The 20,652-nt window shown below is 43.7% G+C and overlaps 3 protein-coding genes across 4 annotated transcripts; 2 read left to right on the plus strand and 1 right to left on the minus strand.

Annotated features, from left to right (window-relative positions):
• Positions 1-769: 769 nt before the first annotated feature.
• On the plus strand, positions 770-6,944 carry LOC115541524 (beta-hexosaminidase subunit beta). 2 transcript variants are annotated; one of them, XM_030353251.1, is made up of 14 exons: positions 770-1,236; positions 1,345-1,493; positions 1,708-1,773; positions 1,996-2,042; positions 2,518-2,628; positions 2,745-2,846; positions 2,988-3,120; positions 4,008-4,188; positions 4,280-4,366; positions 4,999-5,071; positions 5,368-5,548; positions 5,779-5,869; positions 5,978-6,082; positions 6,591-6,944. In XM_030353251.1, exons 1-14 carry the CDS (start codon positions 1,001-1,003, stop codon positions 6,652-6,654), a joined length of 1,626 nt encoding a protein of 541 aa, XP_030209111.1. In that variant the 5' UTR covers positions 770-1,000; the 3' UTR covers positions 6,655-6,944. The 2 variants fall into 2 exon arrangements, with proteins under 2 accessions (XP_030209111.1, XP_030209112.1); XM_030353252.1 differs by lacking the exons at positions 770-1,236; positions 1,996-2,042 and adding an exon at positions 2,091-2,181.
• An 807-nt stretch (positions 6,945-7,751) lies between these two features.
• On the plus strand, positions 7,752-13,461 carry LOC115541527 (beta-hexosaminidase subunit beta). The gene is made up of 14 exons (XM_030353254.1): positions 7,752-8,104; positions 8,213-8,361; positions 8,581-8,646; positions 8,869-8,915; positions 9,390-9,500; positions 9,617-9,718; positions 10,187-10,319; positions 10,877-11,057; positions 11,149-11,235; positions 11,543-11,615; positions 11,908-12,088; positions 12,472-12,562; positions 12,682-12,786; positions 13,126-13,461. Exons 1-14 carry the CDS (start codon positions 7,869-7,871, stop codon positions 13,187-13,189), a joined length of 1,626 nt encoding a protein of 541 aa, XP_030209114.1. The 5' UTR covers positions 7,752-7,868; the 3' UTR covers positions 13,190-13,461.
• On the minus strand, positions 13,454-20,605 carry gfm2 (GTP dependent ribosome recycling factor mitochondrial 2). Its single transcript, XM_030353253.1, has 20 exons — positions 20,356-20,605; positions 20,189-20,273; positions 19,998-20,043; positions 19,814-19,911; positions 19,595-19,720; positions 19,374-19,462; positions 19,174-19,262; positions 19,027-19,087; positions 18,680-18,865; positions 18,477-18,557; positions 18,185-18,333; positions 17,718-17,858; positions 16,350-16,449; positions 15,968-16,142; positions 15,656-15,732; positions 15,346-15,484; positions 14,859-15,044; positions 14,632-14,747; positions 14,149-14,331; positions 13,454-13,735 (listed from the first exon to the last, which is right to left on the minus strand). Exons 1-20 carry the CDS (start codon positions 20,401-20,403, stop codon positions 13,607-13,609), a joined length of 2,304 nt encoding a protein of 767 aa, XP_030209113.1. The 5' UTR covers positions 20,404-20,605; the 3' UTR covers positions 13,454-13,606.
• Between the last annotated feature and the right edge of the window lie 47 nt (positions 20,606-20,652).

The following is a 20,652-nucleotide window of genomic DNA, read 5'->3' on the forward strand; positions in this document are numbered from 1 at the left end:
CACATCGTGGACGACCCGTCCTTCCCCTATCTCAGCAGAACCTTCCCCCAGCTCAGCCAGATGGTCAGTGTCGTACTTACGGCCAACATGGTTTAGTTTTCATTACATATAGTTATATATCGCTCGCTCTTGTGCGAGCAGGGCGCCTACCACCCGTACACCCACGTGTACACGCCCGCCGACGTTAGGATGATCATCGAGTTTGCCCGGTTGAGGGGCATACATCTACTCCCCCCACACATCTACTCTGCCACTATCTGCCACACAGATAGCAGACAGCCCACAGACCTTGAAGAGAGACAACAGCCCGCCCGACGCCATCAACACTGTGCCTTCCCCCATCGCTGATACTGGCTTGGCGAGGAACGGCCACCCCCCTCCTCTGCATTCCCCCATCGACGATGACCTCCAGCCTCATCTCTCCCATAGCCACAACAACAACTCCAGCCCCAATGTCTCCTTTAAGAAACTGGAATATGTTGGCATCAGATGTTATTTGGTGATTTTCCATCGTTCGAATTCCTTAGTGCTGTATTGAAATGCTCCCCCAGAGTTCTCCTATTAATTATTTACAGGCCGACCCACATATTCTGCACATTTTTTCGATGACTTCACAGAATTATTGTCTAGCATCTCCACAGAATTTGACTGTCTAGTTATAACTGGTGATTTTAATTTTCATACTGATGATTTGAATGACAAGTGTGCAAAAAAACTTTTTACCATTTTGGACACATTTGAATTGTCTCAACATGTGAAAGAGGCTACTCATTGTAAGGGGCACACTCTAGACCTGGTTATCACAAAGGGCCTCAATGTTTCTGATCTCTCTGTGACTGATCCTTCCTTGTGTGACAAATGTTGTGTTTTCTTTAAGTCCCACCCAGGACTTTGCGCACGCCTCTATACACTGTTGGTCCAGCAAAGGGATTCTCAGTTCGCAAATGGGTTGGATTTGATTGTGTTACCGACGGTCCTATCCATACCAGATCGTAAAGCCATGCTACCGTTTGCCATCGTGTCTCTCCTTGTGACAGTATCCCAGGGGTGTGGTAGACACAGCGGGGATCCGGATACCGCTGTGGAGTCCAGTTATGGGTCTCTCTGGCCATTGCCCCAAAAAGTGCGTTTCTCATCGTTGTCATTAGAAATAAGAGGCTCGAGCTTCCAGATCCGGGACGCGGACGAGTCCTCTGCTGGACCCAGCTGCAGCCTTCTGAAAAACGCTTACAGAAGGTACATAATATATCACTCGTATTAGGTTTTCTGCGAGTTATCTGAGGGTCATCAAGCAGATTCATCAACTGTATACTGCGGACTCAAACTCTTTACTCTCATCCTCAGGTATTATGAATACATGTTTCCCAACGAAAGAACGAATGTGCACACGAATGGCTTTGCAGATCCATCTGAACTATCGCAATTGCATGTGTGGATCACATCCTCCGACTCCGAGTGTGATGGCTACCCCGTTGTGACATCCGACGAGTCATGTGAGTCTACCTCTTCCTCCCTTCCTCTATGTTGGTCCAATAGTTCAATAACATGCAGACGAGGATACCAAATGAAGCTGATTTACATTTTTTGTTGTAATCTATATAAATCAAAAAGCCTCATGCAAACTTTGCTAAAACCTAAGTATGAGTGTGTTGCATATTTGGTCTGTATTGAGTTGACCATGTGCATAACTTTTGTGTCTTTGCGTAGATGAGCTGTCCGTGAACCAGACATATGCTGTCCTGAAAGCACCAAAGGTGTGGGGTGCTCTTCGAGGTAGGTCTGCACTTCTTTCAAATGTAATTCTAATCTACAGGTTACCCTTGATAAGCCAAGTGTCATGTTAGATCCTACCTGGTATATGACTGTGGTGATTTTAGATAACGATTTCACAAGTTCAACATCTGGTGAGCTTGTGAAACCGTTATCTAGTTTATGTCATAACAAAAATCATGTTTGTTTCTTCTGAACCGTCATATTTTGCTTCTTTCTCGACAGGTCTTGAAACGTTCAGCCAATTGTTGTTTGAAGATGAATATGGAGCTGTAAGGATTTCTTTCTTTGAACATTTGACGGTTTATTTTTCCTCCCAGGGATGAAAGGAAGAAACCTTGTGACGAGACTTCAAAACAAATTACAGTAATGAAGCTCGCTAATACTAGCATCCCATTGGCTATAATGAAGGTATTGAGAGCATGGCCGTGACCATCAACATGTCTGCTATTGTCCAGTCCCAGTTCTGTTCCCTCGGTTGATGGTGTGTGAATGGTAGATGTAAGCGGAATACCTAATCTGGAAAGCCTGCATAGGACATCAATCTGCCTCCTTCCTCCTCACTATGCATTGTCGAAATACTAGCGAATATCATATTTGAATTATTTTATTATTATTTGAATCATGTACTCAATAATCATACTGCTTTCCCGGTTAGAGAGGATGTTTACTTTTGCTAGTCCAAGTATGTAAAACACAGTGAGAATATTTTTTTTTAACCACTTACGTTTTGATTGTGTATTTCAGAAAAACATCAACCTCACTGAGATCAGTGACTTCCCAAGATTTCAACACAGAGGGGTCTTATTGGATACCTCTCGTCACTTCTTGCCTATTAAAGTCATCTTGGCTAATCTGGTAAGTCTCTAACGACTCCTACTCCTAACTGTTTCACGTTATTCACAAAAGCACAATCCTTATTATCATTCCACAACCAGTGTGCGGTTTCACTGGATTTGATATCGTGTTCACAGGAAGCCATGGCCATGAACAAATTCAACGTGTTCCACTGGCACATCGTGGACGACCCGTCCTTCCCCTATCTCAGCAGAACCTTCCCCCAGCTCAGCCAGATGGTCAGTGTCGTACTTACGGCCAACATGGTTTAGTTTTCATTACATATAGTTATATATTGCTCGAGATAGTTCAACTTTGCGTTGCTTAAAGCTGCAGTGTTTTTGTTGTCTTGTTTATTGTTTATTTACTTGTGCGAGCAGGGCGCCTACCACCCGTACACCCACGTCTACACGCCCGACGACGTTAAGATGATCATCGAGTTTGCCCGGTTGAGGGGCATCCGGGTTGTCCCAGAGTTTGACACGCCGGGACACACGCAGTCCTGGGGCAAAGGTGGGTTTTAAAAAAAGGTTTGCTGGAAATGAGTTAACGTCGATGCTTAAGCTCCATGGGATCATCCAGACCCGGCCTTATATTCATGGAAACCTCTGGAGAACTATCTCTTGAACCTCTGTGGACGGCTCATCAGCCATTGTCCTTCTAAGCCTGATTTTAGAAGCGATGCACTTGACCCTGCTTCAACGATGAGCTTGACCCGTACTTGTCTAACCTGTTTGTCTGATGTCAAATAGTTAATCTGCACTGCTCTGAATGGAAAGTTGCTCATGCAGTTGTTACTCCTGTTTTGATTGTGCGCAGACATTCAAGGCTGCCTTAATGCACGGGCTTACCTGGGCTGAAGCCCCAGGGCCCACGGCGATCAGGGGGCCTATCATGAGCTGCAGTAAAAACAATATATGCATATATTTTTTTTAATACTGGCTCATGATAGGCCCCCCGATCAGCGTAGGCCCAAGACAATGTGATTTTTTTGTTTGGGGCTTACAAAGATCAGAGGCCTATCATGAGGCAAGAAAAATTGGGGCCCAGTGGCCACTTGACACCACAGCCACAGTCGTATAACCCCCCCCCCCCCCCCCCCCCCCCCCCCCCCCCCCCCCCCCCCCCCCCCCCCCCCCCCCCTCCCCCATCAAAAACAGCAAAATGTCTGAAAATTATATACACATTATGTAAGATCCCCTCTCAGGGGGGCTATGAAACCTTTGATTTATTTCAATCCACTCACTTTTGGATGTAGAAGGATTGTAGTTTAGAGTAGTCCCCTGTCCAAAGCTGTGCTTCTCCATGAACTTTGTTGTATCTCGGTTGGACTTCCTGTGGATTGGGGAAATCCACAGGAAGTCTGACTGACCAGTGTGTTGTTTTGCTGTCTCCACCAGGACAGAAGGACCTGCTGACGCCGTGTTACTCCGGCCCCACTCCCTCTGGCACCTTCGGGCCGGTCAACCCCATCCTGGACACCACGTACGACTTCATGAACCTGCTCTTCAAGGAGGTCAGCGAGGTGTTCCCCGACGCCTACGTTCACCTGGGAGGGGACGAGGTGGACTTCGAATGTTGGTAAGAGCTGAGGTTGAGTTCAATCATTGCAGATGCAGAACATACTATTTGGTCGCAGAACTTGTCTTTCTGCATTTCCCCCCGTCCACAGGAAGTCCAACCCTGATATTACAAAATTCATGGAGCAGCACAGCTTTGGAGAGGACTACTCTAAACTAGAAACCTTCTACATCCAAAAGTGAGTGGATTGACATAAATCAATTGCTGACATCCTCACAACTTAAAAAAATATGAAAAAGTATTACCTGCATCTTACTGCATTATCCCTGCATCTTGCTGCACAAAACATGCATGTTACCTGCATATTATTACATATTGCCTGTATATAAAATACAAATATGAGATAGATGTTCATGCATACTCCCATCTTATCGCATATTCAGCATAAATCGGATCAATGTTGGTAGGAAGCAGGTAGAATGTAAATAACAGCAGGTAGAACGCAGATATGTAAGTTACTCCTGTTTTGATTGTGCGCTGACATTCAAGGCTGCCTTAATGCACGAGCTTACCTGGGCTGAAGCCCCAGGGCCTACGACGATCAGGGGGCCTATCATGAGCTGCAGTAAAAACAATATATGCTTTTTTTTTTTTTATACTGGCTCATGATAGGCCCCCCGATCAGCGTAGGCCCAAGGCAATGTGATTTTTTTGTTTGGGGCTTACAAAGATCAGAGGCCTATCATGAGGCAATTAAAAAGGGGGCCCAGTGGCCACTTGACACCACAGCCATAGTCGTCTAACCATAAGAAATGTGGAAAGAAAAAATGAAAGCTTTCCAATTATAATAATTTAGTAATCATTATTCAGGCTCTTGGATATTGTCACTTCAACTCAAAAAGGCTACATGATATGGCAGGAGGTGTATGACAATGGAGTAAAGGTAAGTGAAAAATTAAGTCTCTGCCGCCCCCTCTATTTATCATTTCATTCTTTTGTGTTTGAAGTAATTGTATTATCGTCAGCAGTATTCATTTTACAAATTAGTACAAAGTTGAGATGAGGAATACTGTTTTCATGACACTATCAGATGAAAGACCTAGTTTCATGTCATCAAACATAACCTGAAAAGCTTAAGTAAGCACAATCATTTTCTAACCACAATTGCTGTTAAGGTAAAACCATCTCTTGAATGGCTCTGTTACCATGATCCCTGCTTCTCTGCTGCCCTCTGCGTAGCTGAAACCAGACACCCTCATCCATGTGTGGAAAGGAAACCAGCAGCAGTACCAGAACGAGATGGCTAAAATCACCTTGTCCGGGTACAAGACGTTTCTCTCCAGCCCCTGGTACCTGAACCGCATCTCCTGCGGGCAGGACTGGACCAGCCTCTACAGAGCCGACCCGCACAACTTCACAGGTGCGTGACGGCTGCAACGTGGTTTTAATTGACCGACTGGAGTCAGCGGAACGAGACGTTACGTAGGAAGAAAGAGTTAGTCAGTCCTGTAGGATTTAAGTGGATTGTGTGAAAGGGACCAAACAAGATCACCGGAGGGAAGGGGTCAGCACCTTGGAATATTAAAGGGCAGTTACAGCACTGAATGTGTTGTTTATTTAAGTCATGTTTTCTTGTTGCATTCCACACAGGGACTGATGACCAGAAGAAGTTGGTGATTGGTGGAGAGGCCTGTATGTGGGGGGAGTATGTGGATTCAACCAATCTGATGCCAAGGATGTGGTACGCTTCCTCCAGACTTCTCCCTTAACCCTAACCACTGTTCCCAGTGAGCCTGGTTAAGACTGACCTGTGGTACACATGTAATGAGTGTTTGTCGTCTGGCTGCAGGCCTCGCGCCAGTGCTGTGGGGGAGCGCTTGTGGAGCGCCAAAGATGTGACCGACGTCAACGACGCCTACAGCCGCCTGTCCAAGCACCGCTGCCGCATGGTGGAGTAAGTGACCTAGTGCTCTTGTGTTTATGTACTTGGTTTTAGGGTCGGAATTGGCAGGGAACTCACATTTTGAGATTCTGTAAAGATTGTTGATTATTTTTTGTTTAAAAATATAACTTTTCATTCTCACCGTGAATTGGTCAATTGAAAGGACGTCAACAGAAACGTTGTACAACTATGCAGAATATTGGGTCATAAAGTAGTTACTATAGGTTTTTGCTGCTCTTTTCTGAGTTTAGCAACACAAGAACCCACTGTGTGATAGCTGGTTACTGTTAGTGAAAGGCTATGCTGCATTTGCATAAGTCTGTGTGATGCAACAAGGCCACACTGGCACCGGTAGCAGTCTGCGCAGCTTCAAATACCTCCGGAGTGGGTCTTTGCTTGAATCTTGTTTTTTTTACTTTTTTTACGTTTCTTAATCAGATCTTAGCTGAATTTATGCTTTAATTATAAGGCCGTGATAATGACTGACATTTGTTTATGTTTTCTTTTTTCTACATACAAGGCGTGGGATCCCTGGGGAGCCTTTGTTTACAAGTTTCTGCCGACATGAGTATAAGGGCAACTGAAGTGTGGGCCTGGAAAAGTGAAGAGTGTACGGACACACACACACAATCATGCGTTTTCTTTGAAGATTTTTGTGGGATTGATCTCTCATGTTAATGCGCTGAACTTTTTTTTTTAACATTCAACCTCACTTCTAAAATGACTCGATTGGATCCTTCTGTAGTTGTAATCTTTTCTACATGATTCCCGATCAAATATTTCCATACTCCCAAGTTCATTTATGCTGGATCAATTTTTTTATATTAATGTTTGTATGATTCCGTATGAATAAAGCTTTCCTTGAAATGGTGAATGGAAAGTGTTTAATTTCACACACCTGTGACTGACTATCAGGGAAGAGCTGCCCAAATTAAATCTGATGTGTATGAAACCAGAATAGCTCCGATCACATCAAATATGTCAAATAAGACTTAACCGTGGGATGTGAATGTTTTGGCTATATTAACTCTCATGCAACACACACATCATTATGCATTTATCTGAATCATGTATATCATATCCCCCCAGGAAATATGGAGCATTTTAACTTGCTTTTTGAAATATTTGTATGTATTCTATGTTTGTTGCAATGGTTCAAATCTGATTCATGCAAGTCTAATCTTGCATAAACCTTTGCTTTTAAAAATGTGTTGATGAAACCAGTTTAATTTGATTCTGGATGGTTTAGAATCTATACTGGTCTATGCTAGAAGGGTTGAACTGCTCATATGGGCCTAAATGTCTGTCTATAGGGCCTAGGATGAGTTAACATAGTTGTCCCTTCAAGATGAGCATTGGGCCCCTGCCGTCTGTCTGGGCCCCAGTGCAGTGCACCGGTTGCACCGTCGATATTTACGCCACTACAGCTTTTAAAGTTAAAAAGATAACTAAATGCAATTTAAAGGTTTCACCTTCTAAACGACGTGCTAAGGATGCAATAGAAAAATCAACTCTACAATCCTCCACCTTATTACAATGAAAAGAGTCTCTCGTTACCAATGAGTTTTCCTTTCGTATTAAGCTTGGACACACTGTGGAGCTCATCCCTGCAGCAACATCACAGATCTCTGCAGGAACATCTGTATTTCTTTAATTGTGTTACTTCCGCGTTAAGTCCCACCCAGGACTTTGCGCACGCGTCTATACACTGTTGGTCCAGCCAAGGGATTCTCAGTTCGCAAATGGGTTGGATTTGATTGTGTTACCGACGGTCCTATCCATACCAGATCGTAAAGCCATGCTACCGTTTGCCATCGTGTCTCTCCTTGTGACAGTATCCCAGGGGTGTGGTAGACACAGCGGGGATCCGGATACCGCTGTGGAGTCCAGTTATGGGTCTCTCTGGCCATTGCCCCAAAAAGTGCGTTTCTCATCGTTGTCATTAAAAATAAGAGGCTCGAGCTTCCAGATCCGGGACGCGGACGAGTCCTCTGCTGGACCCAGCTGCAGCCTTCTGAAAAACGCTTACAGAAGGTACATAATATATCACTCGTATTAGGTTTTCTGCGAGTTATCTGAGGGTCATCAAGCAGATTCATCAACTGTATACTGCGGACTCAAACTCTTTACTCTCATCCTCAGGTATTATGAATACATGTTTCCCAACGAAAGAACGAATGGGCACACGAATGTCTTTGCAGATCCATCTGAACTATCGCAATTGCATGTGTGGATCACATCCTCCGACTCCGAGTGTGATGGCTACCCCGTTGTGACATCCGACGAGTCATGTGAGTCTACCTCTTCCTCCCTTCCTCTATGTTGGTCCAATAGTTCAATAACATGCAGACGAGGATACCAACTGAAACTGATTTACATTTTTTTGTTGTAATCTATATGAATCAAAAAGCCTCATGCAAACTTTGCTAAAACTTTAGTATAAGTTGCATATTTGGTCTGTATTGAGTTGAACATGTGCATAACTTTTGTGTCTTTGACTCTTTGTGTAGATGAGCTGTCCATGAACCAGACATATGCTGTCCTGAAAGCACCAAAGGTGTGGGGTGCTCTTCGAGGTAGGTCTGCACTTCTTTCAAATGTAATTCTAATCTACAGGTTACCCTTGATAAGCCAAGTGTCATGTTAAATCCTACCTGGTATATGTCTGTGGTGATTTTAGATAACGATTTCACAAGTTCACCATCTGGTGAGATTGTGAAACCGTTATCTAGTTTATATCATAACAAAAATCATTTTTGTTTCTACTGAACCGTCATATTTTGCTTCTTTCTCGACAGGTCTTGAAACGTTCAGCCAATTGTTGTATGAAGATGAATATGGAGCTGTAAGGATTTCTTTCTTTGAACATTTGACAGTTTATTTTTCCTCCCAGGGATGAAAGGAAGAAACCTTGTGACGAGACTTCAAAACAAATTACAGTAATGAAGCTCGCTAATGCTAGCATCCCATTGGCTATAATGAAGGTATTGAGAGCATGGCCGTGACCATCAACATGTCTGCTATTGACAGTCCCAGTTCCGTGCCCTCGGTTGATGGTGTGTGAATGGTAGATGTAAGCGGAATACCTAATCTGGAAAGCCTGCATAGGACATCAATCTGCCTCCTTCTTCCTCACTATGCATTGTCGAAATACTAGCGAATATCATATTTGAATTATTTTATTATTATTTGAATCATGTACTCAATAATCATACTGCTTTCCCGGTTAGAGAGGATGTTTACTTTTTCTAGTCCAAGGATGTAAAACACAGTGAGAATATTTTTTTTTAACCACTTCCGTTTTGATTGTGTATTTCAGAGAAACATCAACCTCACTGAGATCAGTGACTTCCCAAGATTTCAACACAGAGGGGTCTTATTGGATACCTCTCGTCACTTCTTGCCTATTAAAGTCATCTTGGCTAATCTGGTAAGTCTCTAACGACTCTTACTCCTAACTGTTACACATTATTCACAAAAGCACAATCCTTATTATCATCCCACAACCAGAGTGCGGTTTCACTGGATTTGATATCGTGTTCACAGGAAGCCATGGCCATGAACAAATTCAACGTGTTCCACTGGCACATCGTGGACGACCCGTCCTTCCCCTATCTCAGCAGAACCTTCCCCCAGCTCAGCCAGATGGTCAGTGTCGTACTTAGGCCTAAAAAAAATTTTTGTTTGGTCCCGGTGTCCGACCGACCCTGTCCATTTGTGTGCGACCCAAATTATTTTATGAGCTTTAAAAAAAAAAAAAAAAAAAAAAACGTTTTTTTTTTTTTGATGCAAACTATAATTACGTTTTTGCACAGCACCTCTTCATTCTGTACAAGGATGAGCGCATTCTCTCGTTTATAAATGAAAACAACCTACTTATCATTCGCTGCCGCTGGAAAAAATAAAATAATAAAATAAAATAAATTCCCTACCTACCCATGACCTCAACTGACAACCAACAGGAACCAAACTTTTTTTTTTTTAGGCCTTACGACCAACATGGTTTAGTTTTCATTACATATAGTTATATATTGCTCGAGATCGTTCAACTTTGCGTTGCTTAAAGCTGCAGTGTTTTTGTTGTCTTGTTTATTGTTTATTTACTTGTGCGAGCAGGGCGCCTACCACCCGTACACCCACGTGTACACGCCCGCCGACGTTAAGATGATCATCGAGTTTGCCCGGTTGAGGGGCATCCGGGTTGTCCCAGAGTTTGACACGCCGGGACACACGCAGTCTTGGGGCAAAGGTAGGTTTTAAAAAAAAAGGTTTGCTGGAAATGAGTTAACGTCGATGCTTAAGCTCCATAGGATCATCCAGACCCGGCCTTATATTCATGGAAACCTCTGGAGAACTATCTCTTGAACCTCTGTGGACGGCTCATCAGCCATTGTCCTTCTAAGCCTGATTTTAGAAGCGATGCAATTGACCCTGCTTCAACGATGAGCTTGACCCGTACTTGTCTAACCTGTTTTTCTGATGTTGAATAGTTAGTCTGCGCTGCTCTGAATGGAAAGTTGCTTTTTTGTAGGAAGCCTTAGTTTGTGGGCCTAGTAGATCCTACATTCATGGTATTATTGTATCCAAATACCTTTTTCATGTTTTTTTTTAATGTGAGGATGTCAGCCATTGATTTATTTCAATCCACTCACTTTTGGATGTAGAAGGATTGTAGTTTAGAGTAGTCCCCTGTCCAAAGCTGTGCTGCTCCATGAACTTTGTTATATCTCGGTTGGACTTCCTGTGGATTGGGGAAATCCACAGGAAGTCTGACTGACCAGTGTGTTGTTTTGCTGTCTCTATCAGGACAGAAGGACCTGCTGACGCCGTGTTACTCCGGCCCCACTCCCTCTGGCACCTTCGGGCCGGTCAACCCCATCCTGGACACCACGTACGACTTCATGAACCTGCTCTTCAAGGAGGTCAGCGAGGTGTTCCCCGACGCCTACGTTCACCTGGGAGGGGACGAGGTGGACTTCGAATGTTGGTAAGAGCTGAGGTTGAGTTCAATCATTGCAGATGCAGAACATACTATTTGGTCGCTGAACTTGTGTTTCTGCATTTTCCCCCGTCCACAGGAAGTCCAACCCTGATATTACCAAATTCATGGAGCAGCACAGCTTTGGAGATGACTACTCTAAACTAGAATCCTTCTACATCCAAAAGTGAGTGGATTGACATAAATCAACTTACTGCATTATCCCTGCATCTTGCTGCACAAAAAATGCATGTTACTTGCATATTATTACATATTGCCTGCATATAAAATACAAATATGCGATAAATGTTCATGCATACTCCAATCTTATCGCATATTCAGCATAAATTGGATCAATGTTGGTAGGAAGCAGGTAGAATGTAAATAATAGCAGGTAGAACGCAGATATGTAAGTTATGTGTATCTACCATAAGAAATGTCGAAAGAAAAAATGAAAGGTTTCCAATTATATTAATTTTGTAATCATTATTTAGGCTCTTGGATATCGTCACTTCAACTCAAAAAGGCTACATGATATGGCAGGAGGTGTTTGACAATGGAGTAAAGGTAAGTGATGAAGAATTAAGTCTCTGCCGCCCCCTCTATTTATCATTTCATTCTTTTGTTTTGAAGTAATTGTATTATCGTCAGCAGTGTTCATTTTACAAATTAGTACAAAGTTGAGATGAGGAATACTGTTTTCATGACACTATCAGATGAAAGACCTAGTTTCATGTCATCAAACATAACCTGAAAAGCTTAAATAAGCACAATAATTTTCTAACTTGCTGTTAAGGTAAAACCCATCTTTTGAATGGCTGTTACCATGACCCCTGCATCTCTGCTGCCCTCTGCGTAGCTGAAACCAGACACCCTCATCCATGTGTGGAAAGGAAACCAGCAGCAGTACCAGAACGAGATGGCTAAAATCACCTTGTCCGGGTACAAGACGTTTCTCTCCACCCCCTGGTACCTGAACCGCATCTCCTACGGGCAGGACTGGACCAGCCTCTACAGAGCCGACCCGCACAACTTCACAGGTGCGTGACGGCTGCAACGTGGTTTTAACTGACCGACTGGAGTCAGCGGAACAAGATGTTACGTAGGAAGAAAGAGTTAGTCAGTCCTGTAGGATTTAAGTGGATTGTGTGAAAGGGACCAAACATGATTTGTTATGAGGAGGAGGGGGGAGCTCAGGACTGAAGACAGGATATTATTGGCTGATATATATAAATCTTGTTTGTTGTTTTCATCAGCAAATTTTTAAGATGTAAAAGTTATTGATTGAAATTCGGGATGAAACGTTCATATTTTAGGAAATTCACCTGAGGAAAGGGGTCAACACCTTGGAATACTAAATGGCAGTTACAGCACTGAATGTGTTGTTTATTTAAGTCATGTTTTCTTGTTGCATTCTACACAGGGACTGATGACCAGAAGAAGTTGGTGATTGGAGGAGAGGCCTGTATGTGGGGGGAGTATGTGGATTCAACCAATCTGATGCCAAGGATGTGGTACGCTTCCTCCAGACTTCTCCCTTAACCCCAACCACTGTTCCCAGTGAGACTGGTTCAGAATGACCCCGATTGGGTCAGCAGCACACATGTAACGAGTTGTTGTCGTCTGGCTGCAGGCCTCGCGCCAGTGCTGTGGGGGAGCGCTTGTGGAGCGCCAAAGATGTGACCGACGTCAACGACGCCTACAGCCGCCTGTCCAAGCACCGCTGCCGCATGGTGGAGTAAGTGATCTACAGACTGTTTGTATGAAGCTTTACATGTGTAGGACATGTACAAAATTACGTTCAAATTTGAATGAACACAAGGTTTCTAAATACGCCTTCTACATGTTTTGTTTCTTGCTGGTTCTTTGCTTACAGTAACACATACATTTATAATGAGCGTTATTTCCAGGTCCGAAAGCTTTCATTATTATTAACGTTACCTTATATATATTTTTTTTATGACTTTGTATTGGGAGAAATATAAAATGTAAATTTCAAGATAATCAATTACATTTTAAAGTGTTGAATATGCAAAATAATATGCAAATATTGTGATATGTTTCTATTCTTTTAAAGGCGCGGTATCCAAGCTCAGTCTTTATTTTCAAGTTTCTGCCGTCATGAGTATAAAGGGATCTGAGGGAGCGCCACAAGAATGGACCGAGGACGGGAACGCACAAGTCACGCTATTATAATTGTCAATTCTCATTTCAAAGCCAATTTTTATTTGTATGTTTAATGGAAGCCTTTTAAAGAGTCCTAAAAGCATTAATAAATCATTATGAAAAGTATTTTTATTATTCAGTGTGAATAATATTTGAACTGGATTATTTTTCTAATAAATAGGTTCTGCAATAAATGTGTGTTCATACTGTATTCATGTATTGTATCGCTATTAAAAATATAATGGTGCATAATGTACTTTATTTTACATTCAAAATAATCTGAACAACATTTTCTTCAAGGACTTAATCCATAACCTCCAAGCGGGCCAATGCAATCCAATCCCTGGAGTGGTCCACATTCTGCCTCATGGAGGTAGGGCGAGAGACAGTCACTAGGCCAGCCCAGCCAGTCTTTGTACCAGGCTCCTCTGGTGTTGGGGGTTCATGGCCTCGTACGAGTCCAGCTGGAGGGAGAAGGTGGCGTTGCCAGAGGACAGCGTCCGCAGGACCGTTGAGTAGCCCTTTATCAAGAAGAAGATACTGTCAGTTCATTTAGGAGGATTTATTATGTTCCAATAACGGGGAAGTTCGGCCTCTGCCACCGCTTCCAACAATGATTAGATATGTTGCTTTTGTATATAATATCTGACTTTCAACTTTAATATACAGTATATATTGAATATTGTCACGCGGTGCTTTGAGCATATCACTTGGACGACCTGTCCCATTGTTGCAAAATAATGCACTAATGGAATGGGATTCACCAATCAGTATCAAGTATACCACAACGTGTGTGTGTGTGTGTGTGTGTGTGTGTGTGTGTGTGTGTGTGTGTGTGTGTGTGTGTGTGTGTGTGTGTGTGTGTGTGTGTGTGTGTGTGTGTGTGTGTGTGTGTGTGTGTGTGTGAGATTGAGAGACGTCGCCCGTAACCCACCATCATCTCAGCCAGTGGAACGGTGGCCAGCACCAACTTGTTGTCATGGCGACTCTGGATGTCCCTGACGGCCCCGCGCCTCTGGGCCAGGTCCCCCAGCACGGAGCTCAGATGGGCCTCCCACACGGTCACCTCCAGGGACATGACCGGCTCCAGGATCTGCCCCCCCGCCTGCCTCATAGCCTGCGTCAGTGACAAAGCTGCATCCTCAACACAACACGTGTGTATTCATTTACTTTTAGGGGACTTTTGCTGACGCTTTTGTCCAAAGCGACTTACAACCCTTCATTCACACATTCACACACCGACGTCGGAGTCAACCATGCAGGGCGACAGCCAGCTGGTCAGTGGCAAAGAGGGTGAGGTGTCTTGCTCAGGGACACCTCGACACTCAGCTAGGAGGAGCCGGGGATCTAACTAGCAACCTTGCGGTTAACAGTCATCCCACACGCACATCATGGCAGTATGCATGTGTTGCTATACCTTAAGCATACAGCGGGACACACAGGCAGACACCATGGCTAGTGATGTCCCGGGTTCGAGGCTGACGCTCTGGATCGCCGTGGAGACACCCTGGACTGGGTAACCGAGCAACGGACCTGGGGCAGGGAGCAGAGTCACAGTTGGGGAAATTTACTTTAAAAAGTAAATTTAATAATAAAAAGGGAAAGAACATGATCGTATTGGAGGATGATAAGTTCCTACGTTACCTTGGAAGTACGAACTCTGTACTCCGTTGTCCACAGCGCCCTTCATTTCAGCCGACATCTGCCTCTCAGCTTCCTCGTCAAAGGTCAGGCCACAAGCGCCCCCCGAGGAGACCTCGTCCACGGGGCTGACCTCCAGGGTCACGGTCACCACGTGCCTCCGCTCCCCCAGCGTGCGCTCCAGGGTTTCTGGAACAGAGGCCGTGCAACTCTCAACCCAATTCATGACCCTGTTGGCTCACAGACTATAAAAAACAATTATTATTATGTTATTTATTTGTTTTGAAAGCCCTTAGTTTCGTATCTCTCAATTTGTCTACAACTTTTGTTTCTGTATCGTAGCACTGCAAACAGTTGCGTTTGCCTAGTGTGTGAATTTGCACTTTCAAAACAAAAGCGTCCGCTAAACAAATGCAATGTATTCAAGTGTTGAGTTTGCGGCTGGGAGCGGAGAACCAAGCCACTAGCCTCCTCCTCTCTGTTATCATACCTGTGGCAGAGGCCTGGTTCAGAACGGTCTCCCGGTACGCCACCTGCAGGGGACCCAGGTGTGTCTCGATGCCATACTCTCTTCTGATTCGATCATGGAGGATCTCGATGTGCAACTCGCCCATCCCACATAAAATGGTCTTAGGGAGGAAATTAGGAAAATGTTCAGTCTTTGATAAGAGGGAAATTAAGAAAAAAATAAGTGCAAATAACTGACGATAAGAATACAAATTAAAATTTTGATACAAATGTAAAGAAGTGACGCAATGTTGAGGTCAACAGTATAAAAGCACCATGTGTGATGGTATTACCTGTCCGGAATCTGGGTCAACCCTGACTTTAAGGCTGGGGTCTTCTCTCTGAAGGCAGTTGAGAGCATGCTCTAGATCTGTCAATAAAGGTTTGTTAAAAGTCATTGAAAAAAAGACTGCCTTTATTCTCAATTAGGATTAATGATAAGCCAGCCACAACAGTGTCGCATCATGTGGCCGAAGCCCCACACACACACACACACACACACACACACACACACACACACACACACACACACACACACACACACACACACACACACACACACACACACACACACACACACACACACACACACACACTCTACTGACCCGCTTGTTTGGCCATGGTGGGGGGTTCTATGGAGCAAAAGAACACTGGCTCGGGGACCTCCACCCCAGACAGGATCACACTGGCCTTGGTCCCTAGCTCTTGGTCCTGATTGGCTCGCCGGGCAGCCGCTGCTGCAGAAGCCTTGGAGGACACGATGGTGTCCCCTGTAACGGTCTACAAAGAGAGGAAAGAAATGCTATGAATGCTATTGCAGCAATAGATAAAAATTATGGACGTGGTCCGTAAGCACCGAGCCTAGCAGGAGACCTCGCTTGACATCCCTTGTCTTCACGCCACGGCACCTCAGAACAATGTGCCAAGAGACTGACCTTGACTCGTAACCAGGCCAACCGTGTCGGCTCTGCGGCGTAGTGTCTCTACCTGCTTGAGGCCCACAGCGAGCGCGATGTTTCCCGCCGTCAAGGAGCTGATCTCCACGTGTTGGTCGGCAAACGGAACCAGAAGCCGGCTCAATCTCTCGCTGCAATAGAAACCGCACTCGTGTAACACAATGTCTTGCAACACGGGTATTATAGCAAACTGCTGCTTGAGCTACAATAAGAAGAAGATACCATCAGTTAATTTAGGAGGATTTATATGCATCATGTTCCATTAACGGGACAGCCCGTAGTGGTTTGTTCGGCCTCTGCCGCCAGTACCAACAATGATTAGATAAAAGGGACTTTGAACTATAATTTCTGACTTTCAACTATAATATCAGCATATATCTACATAATCAGCTGAACTTTAAAACGCAATGCTTTGAGTAAATGATTTTTGGACGACAGTTCTACAGTTGTTAATGTTAAATGCGTAGCGCATTGATTAGAAACTTAAAAAAGCAGAGGTGTGAGGTGTCCCATGTGTGTGTGAATGTTGGTCGGCAAACAGAACCAGAAGCCGGCTTAATCTCTCTCTGTGAAAGAGAAACTGCACTTGTAAAACACACTGTCGTACAACATGGGTGTTACAGCAAAACCGCTGCTTGAGCTACGAAACCCGTTGTAGCGTACCATGTTTGGATCAGCGGCGCGTGGCGAGACCTATGCTGAGTTAGGTGTCCTAGGTAATGTGTCACTAGGGTGCGTGGTTCCACAGAACCGCGTCACATGAAAACATTAAAGGCAAACCTTAAATATCATATTTGATATCATGCTTTTTCGACCTTACCCTTTACTTAAGACTGTTATATGACGAAACCAATGGGATTATTCACGCCGACCGAGATCGCCCCTCAATAAGTGTGTGAAACAGCTTGTTTGCGCTCAAACTTTACTTCATTAATGGTGTGACATCAGACTGTGCTTTGGGGGGTGCTGAAGTGCAGAAGTCGCGCCTCAAGGCTACCCGCAATGTTTACAACTTATCGGGGGTGTGAATTTGCCGACATGGACAAAACGACCAATCAAAGCAGACTTGGCCTTAATGCGACCTGATACAAATCATACCGTTTTTGAAAGACGCTGAAATAGTTTTTGCAGAAATAAACAGTGTAAGAATCATAAGAGGTATTTTCTAACATACAGGTATGTAACCCTATTCCAGTAGTACCCCTAAAATGCAATTATTAACCCTAAAAAAGCATGATATGGGATCTTTAAAAGCGTAGTCCTAAACAGCTTTTACAATAACAGTGATAATGTATTGAAATAAAAATCCTTGGCCTTTCAAAATCCTTCAAGATGTTCATCATCATGTTTTGCAACTCCATCTGAAATGATCTGTTGTTGTCTAGAGAGCGCCACGTACACTGTGTTCCTGTTGATGTTGTGGACAGCCGTCTGGGGTTTCATGGTGCCGGAGTAGATCCTGAGAAACACCAAGGGGCCTCGCTGCTTGTCATGGACCACCTTGAAGGCCAGGGCGCAGAGATCGTCTTTGTACCACCGCCTGCACAGTGACACAAAGGGGTTCACAAATGGGTCATAAAATGTATAAAATCTAACAACCTCAATTAGATTCACGCTGCATATGGTACTTTTATACTGCAGCTAGTCGATCTGTAAAAGTGGGCCATCCAGGTGTCAATACATCCAGGGAATGCTTCTCATTCAATTGTTTTATTGTGGTGCACTTTGGCCCTTTCATCTTTAAAGGATGTGGCAATAACTGTAGCTACAACTTAAGCCACTAGAGGGTAGCTGCTCATGAAGAACGTCCATAGTGCAAGTTTAAGTTGAGGTTTATCAAACGATGGCAAGGAAGGATGCACTCACACCAGGTCATTGTGTCTCTCGTCGGGGGCCGGAAGGTAGGCAGTGATTGCGTCGAGGAGAGGCTGAACACCTTTGTTTTTCAGAGAGCTCCCGCAGAGCACAGGGACTGCTTTCTGGGCCAAGGTCACCCGTCGCACGGCCTCCTGGAGCTGAGGATACGGATAAGATACGGTCAAACATATCTGTCCGATAATAACACACAAAAACAGAACTGATGGTTGTCTATTTCCTCGTCATCGTCTAATTTTATGAATTCATAAACACACACCTGAACACACACTTCAATGCTTACTTTTACTGAGGGAATGGCATCAAAATCATCACTGAAATCGGTGAGCAATAGTTCAGCAAATTCATCATCTAGATCTGCGACCTGTGAAGTAATATATCAGCATAGTGTTTGATGTCGATATTATCTTCTGATCCGTTTGGAGAACAACACAACATAATAAATATCATAATAATGATAGTACATTTGGATGAATGTTGAAGTACCTGCTCAATCAAAGCCGCCCTGGCCTCCTCTGCCTCCTGAACCAGACCCGGGTTCTCTACCTGACTGAGCGGTTTGGTTTCAAACCCACGGCCGTCATCCTCTCGCGACGCTGCCTTCCATATCATTTGCTGGTTGCTTACCAAGTCGATCACACCTGTGAAGTTTCGACCGACACCAACCGGAATCTGTAAGACACAGTTGTGTTGACATTTAAGACGACATAAGACATGTCCTTTTTTTATCCCAGATGGGAAGGTCTGGGATTTAATTTCGGATCAAGGATTTCAGAAATTATCATTTATGTATTATGCTTATAAATTCTTGCTATATTCTCTTGAATACTCACCTGAAGGAGGAGTGGATTGGCTTTCAGCTTCTGCCTTATACTCTCAATAGAAAAACTGAAGCTGAGGGAAACATGGTAGACTTATTGAGGTGTTCAAAATTCCTTTAAAAATAAAAAAATAAAAATCGGGTTGGTAGGTTGACTTACTTTGCCGAAGGTTTATCCATCTTGTTGAGAAAACAAATGCAGGGAACATGATGTTTCTCTGCTTGTCTCCATACCGTAAGCGTCTGAGCCTATTGCCAAACCAATGTCCACAAAGAGCATGTAACGCACCTTATTATTGTACACACAACATATTAGTTCAACCTCGGAAAACATTCCAGGCACGAATCAGATTAACAAACCTCTACTCCAGCAGATGCATCGAACACTGCCACTGCCCCGTCCAACACACGAAGAGCACGCTCCACTTCTAGAGTGAAGTCAACGTGTCCTGAGATCACAGACACACACACACACACACACAAAGTACATCATTATAACTCTCCATTTTAATTACATTTTCTTCTATGCCAGCAACTGTTTTATTTATTTTTATCTCCTTCTTTATGGAGGTTGTTCTTACCTGGGGTGTCTATTAGGTTGATTCTATGTGTTTTCCAATCAAAGGTGACCGTTGCCGACTGTATGGTGATCCCACGCTCCCGCTCCTGTACCATAAAATCTGTAACTGTATCCCCATCGTCAACATCTGAGAGAGAGGGACAGAGAGAGAGACAACCCAAGTTGATGACGACACTAAGATCAGACAAATCTCCAGATTGGCTCGTTCTGTCTGACCCACCTCCTAACGACCGTGTGAAGCCAGAATAGTAGAGCATCCTTTCTGTGGTGGTAGTCTTCCCGGCATCGATGTGGGCCATAATGCCAATGTTTCTGATCCTGAGCAAGGTGAATGAAGGTCAAATCAGACCCCTCTTGGGGTTCCAACGAGACTAAAAACTACTATTTTCTGAATAACAACTTACTTGGAAATATCTGGATTGGCAACCATTCGCAATGATTTAACATTATCTGTTTAAAAACGATTGGTTGATAGAATTGATTAGTATCACATTGCATTATCCACAAAGTAAAACATAAAAAATAACTATGGTAAAATGAATATAATTTTTCAATCACGTAATCTAAAACAATTTAAATAGACAAAGGAACACACCTGGCAAAAAGCTGTAATATCTCTTCATCTGACAGCTCGCCCTGAAGCTGCAGGTCTGAATCCCGTGCTTTAATAAATGCCTTCCCTGGAAATGAAAAAAAAATCTGTATTCATAGGCATGTTAGAATAAACAGAGGCAGTATGATAAAGATAACTAACTCTCTTACCCAAATCATCATGCTATAGGTCCCAATGCCCCTGAGTCGCATCGTCATTAAATGTATAATCTATTTATATGCGAGAGGGTAACCTTGAATTCATATATGACAGATATTACACAATACATAATAATGTGTCATAACCACAATGCCATAAACCCCCATTTGTGGAAACTAATTCAGTATCTTCATTTGGAATGTCAAATCCATGCCTTTTCGGCTTTGACGCGCAATTTCAAAATACATCCCCAGGAACATAGTTGCCCAATACATAGTTCCGTATAGAGAACGTTTCAATATAATATA

Source organism: Gadus morhua, chromosome 4, assembly GCF_902167405.1.
Source record: "Gadus morhua chromosome 4, gadMor3.0, whole genome shotgun sequence".
Classification (NCBI taxonomy): Eukaryota; Metazoa; Chordata; class Actinopteri; order Gadiformes; family Gadidae; genus Gadus; species Gadus morhua.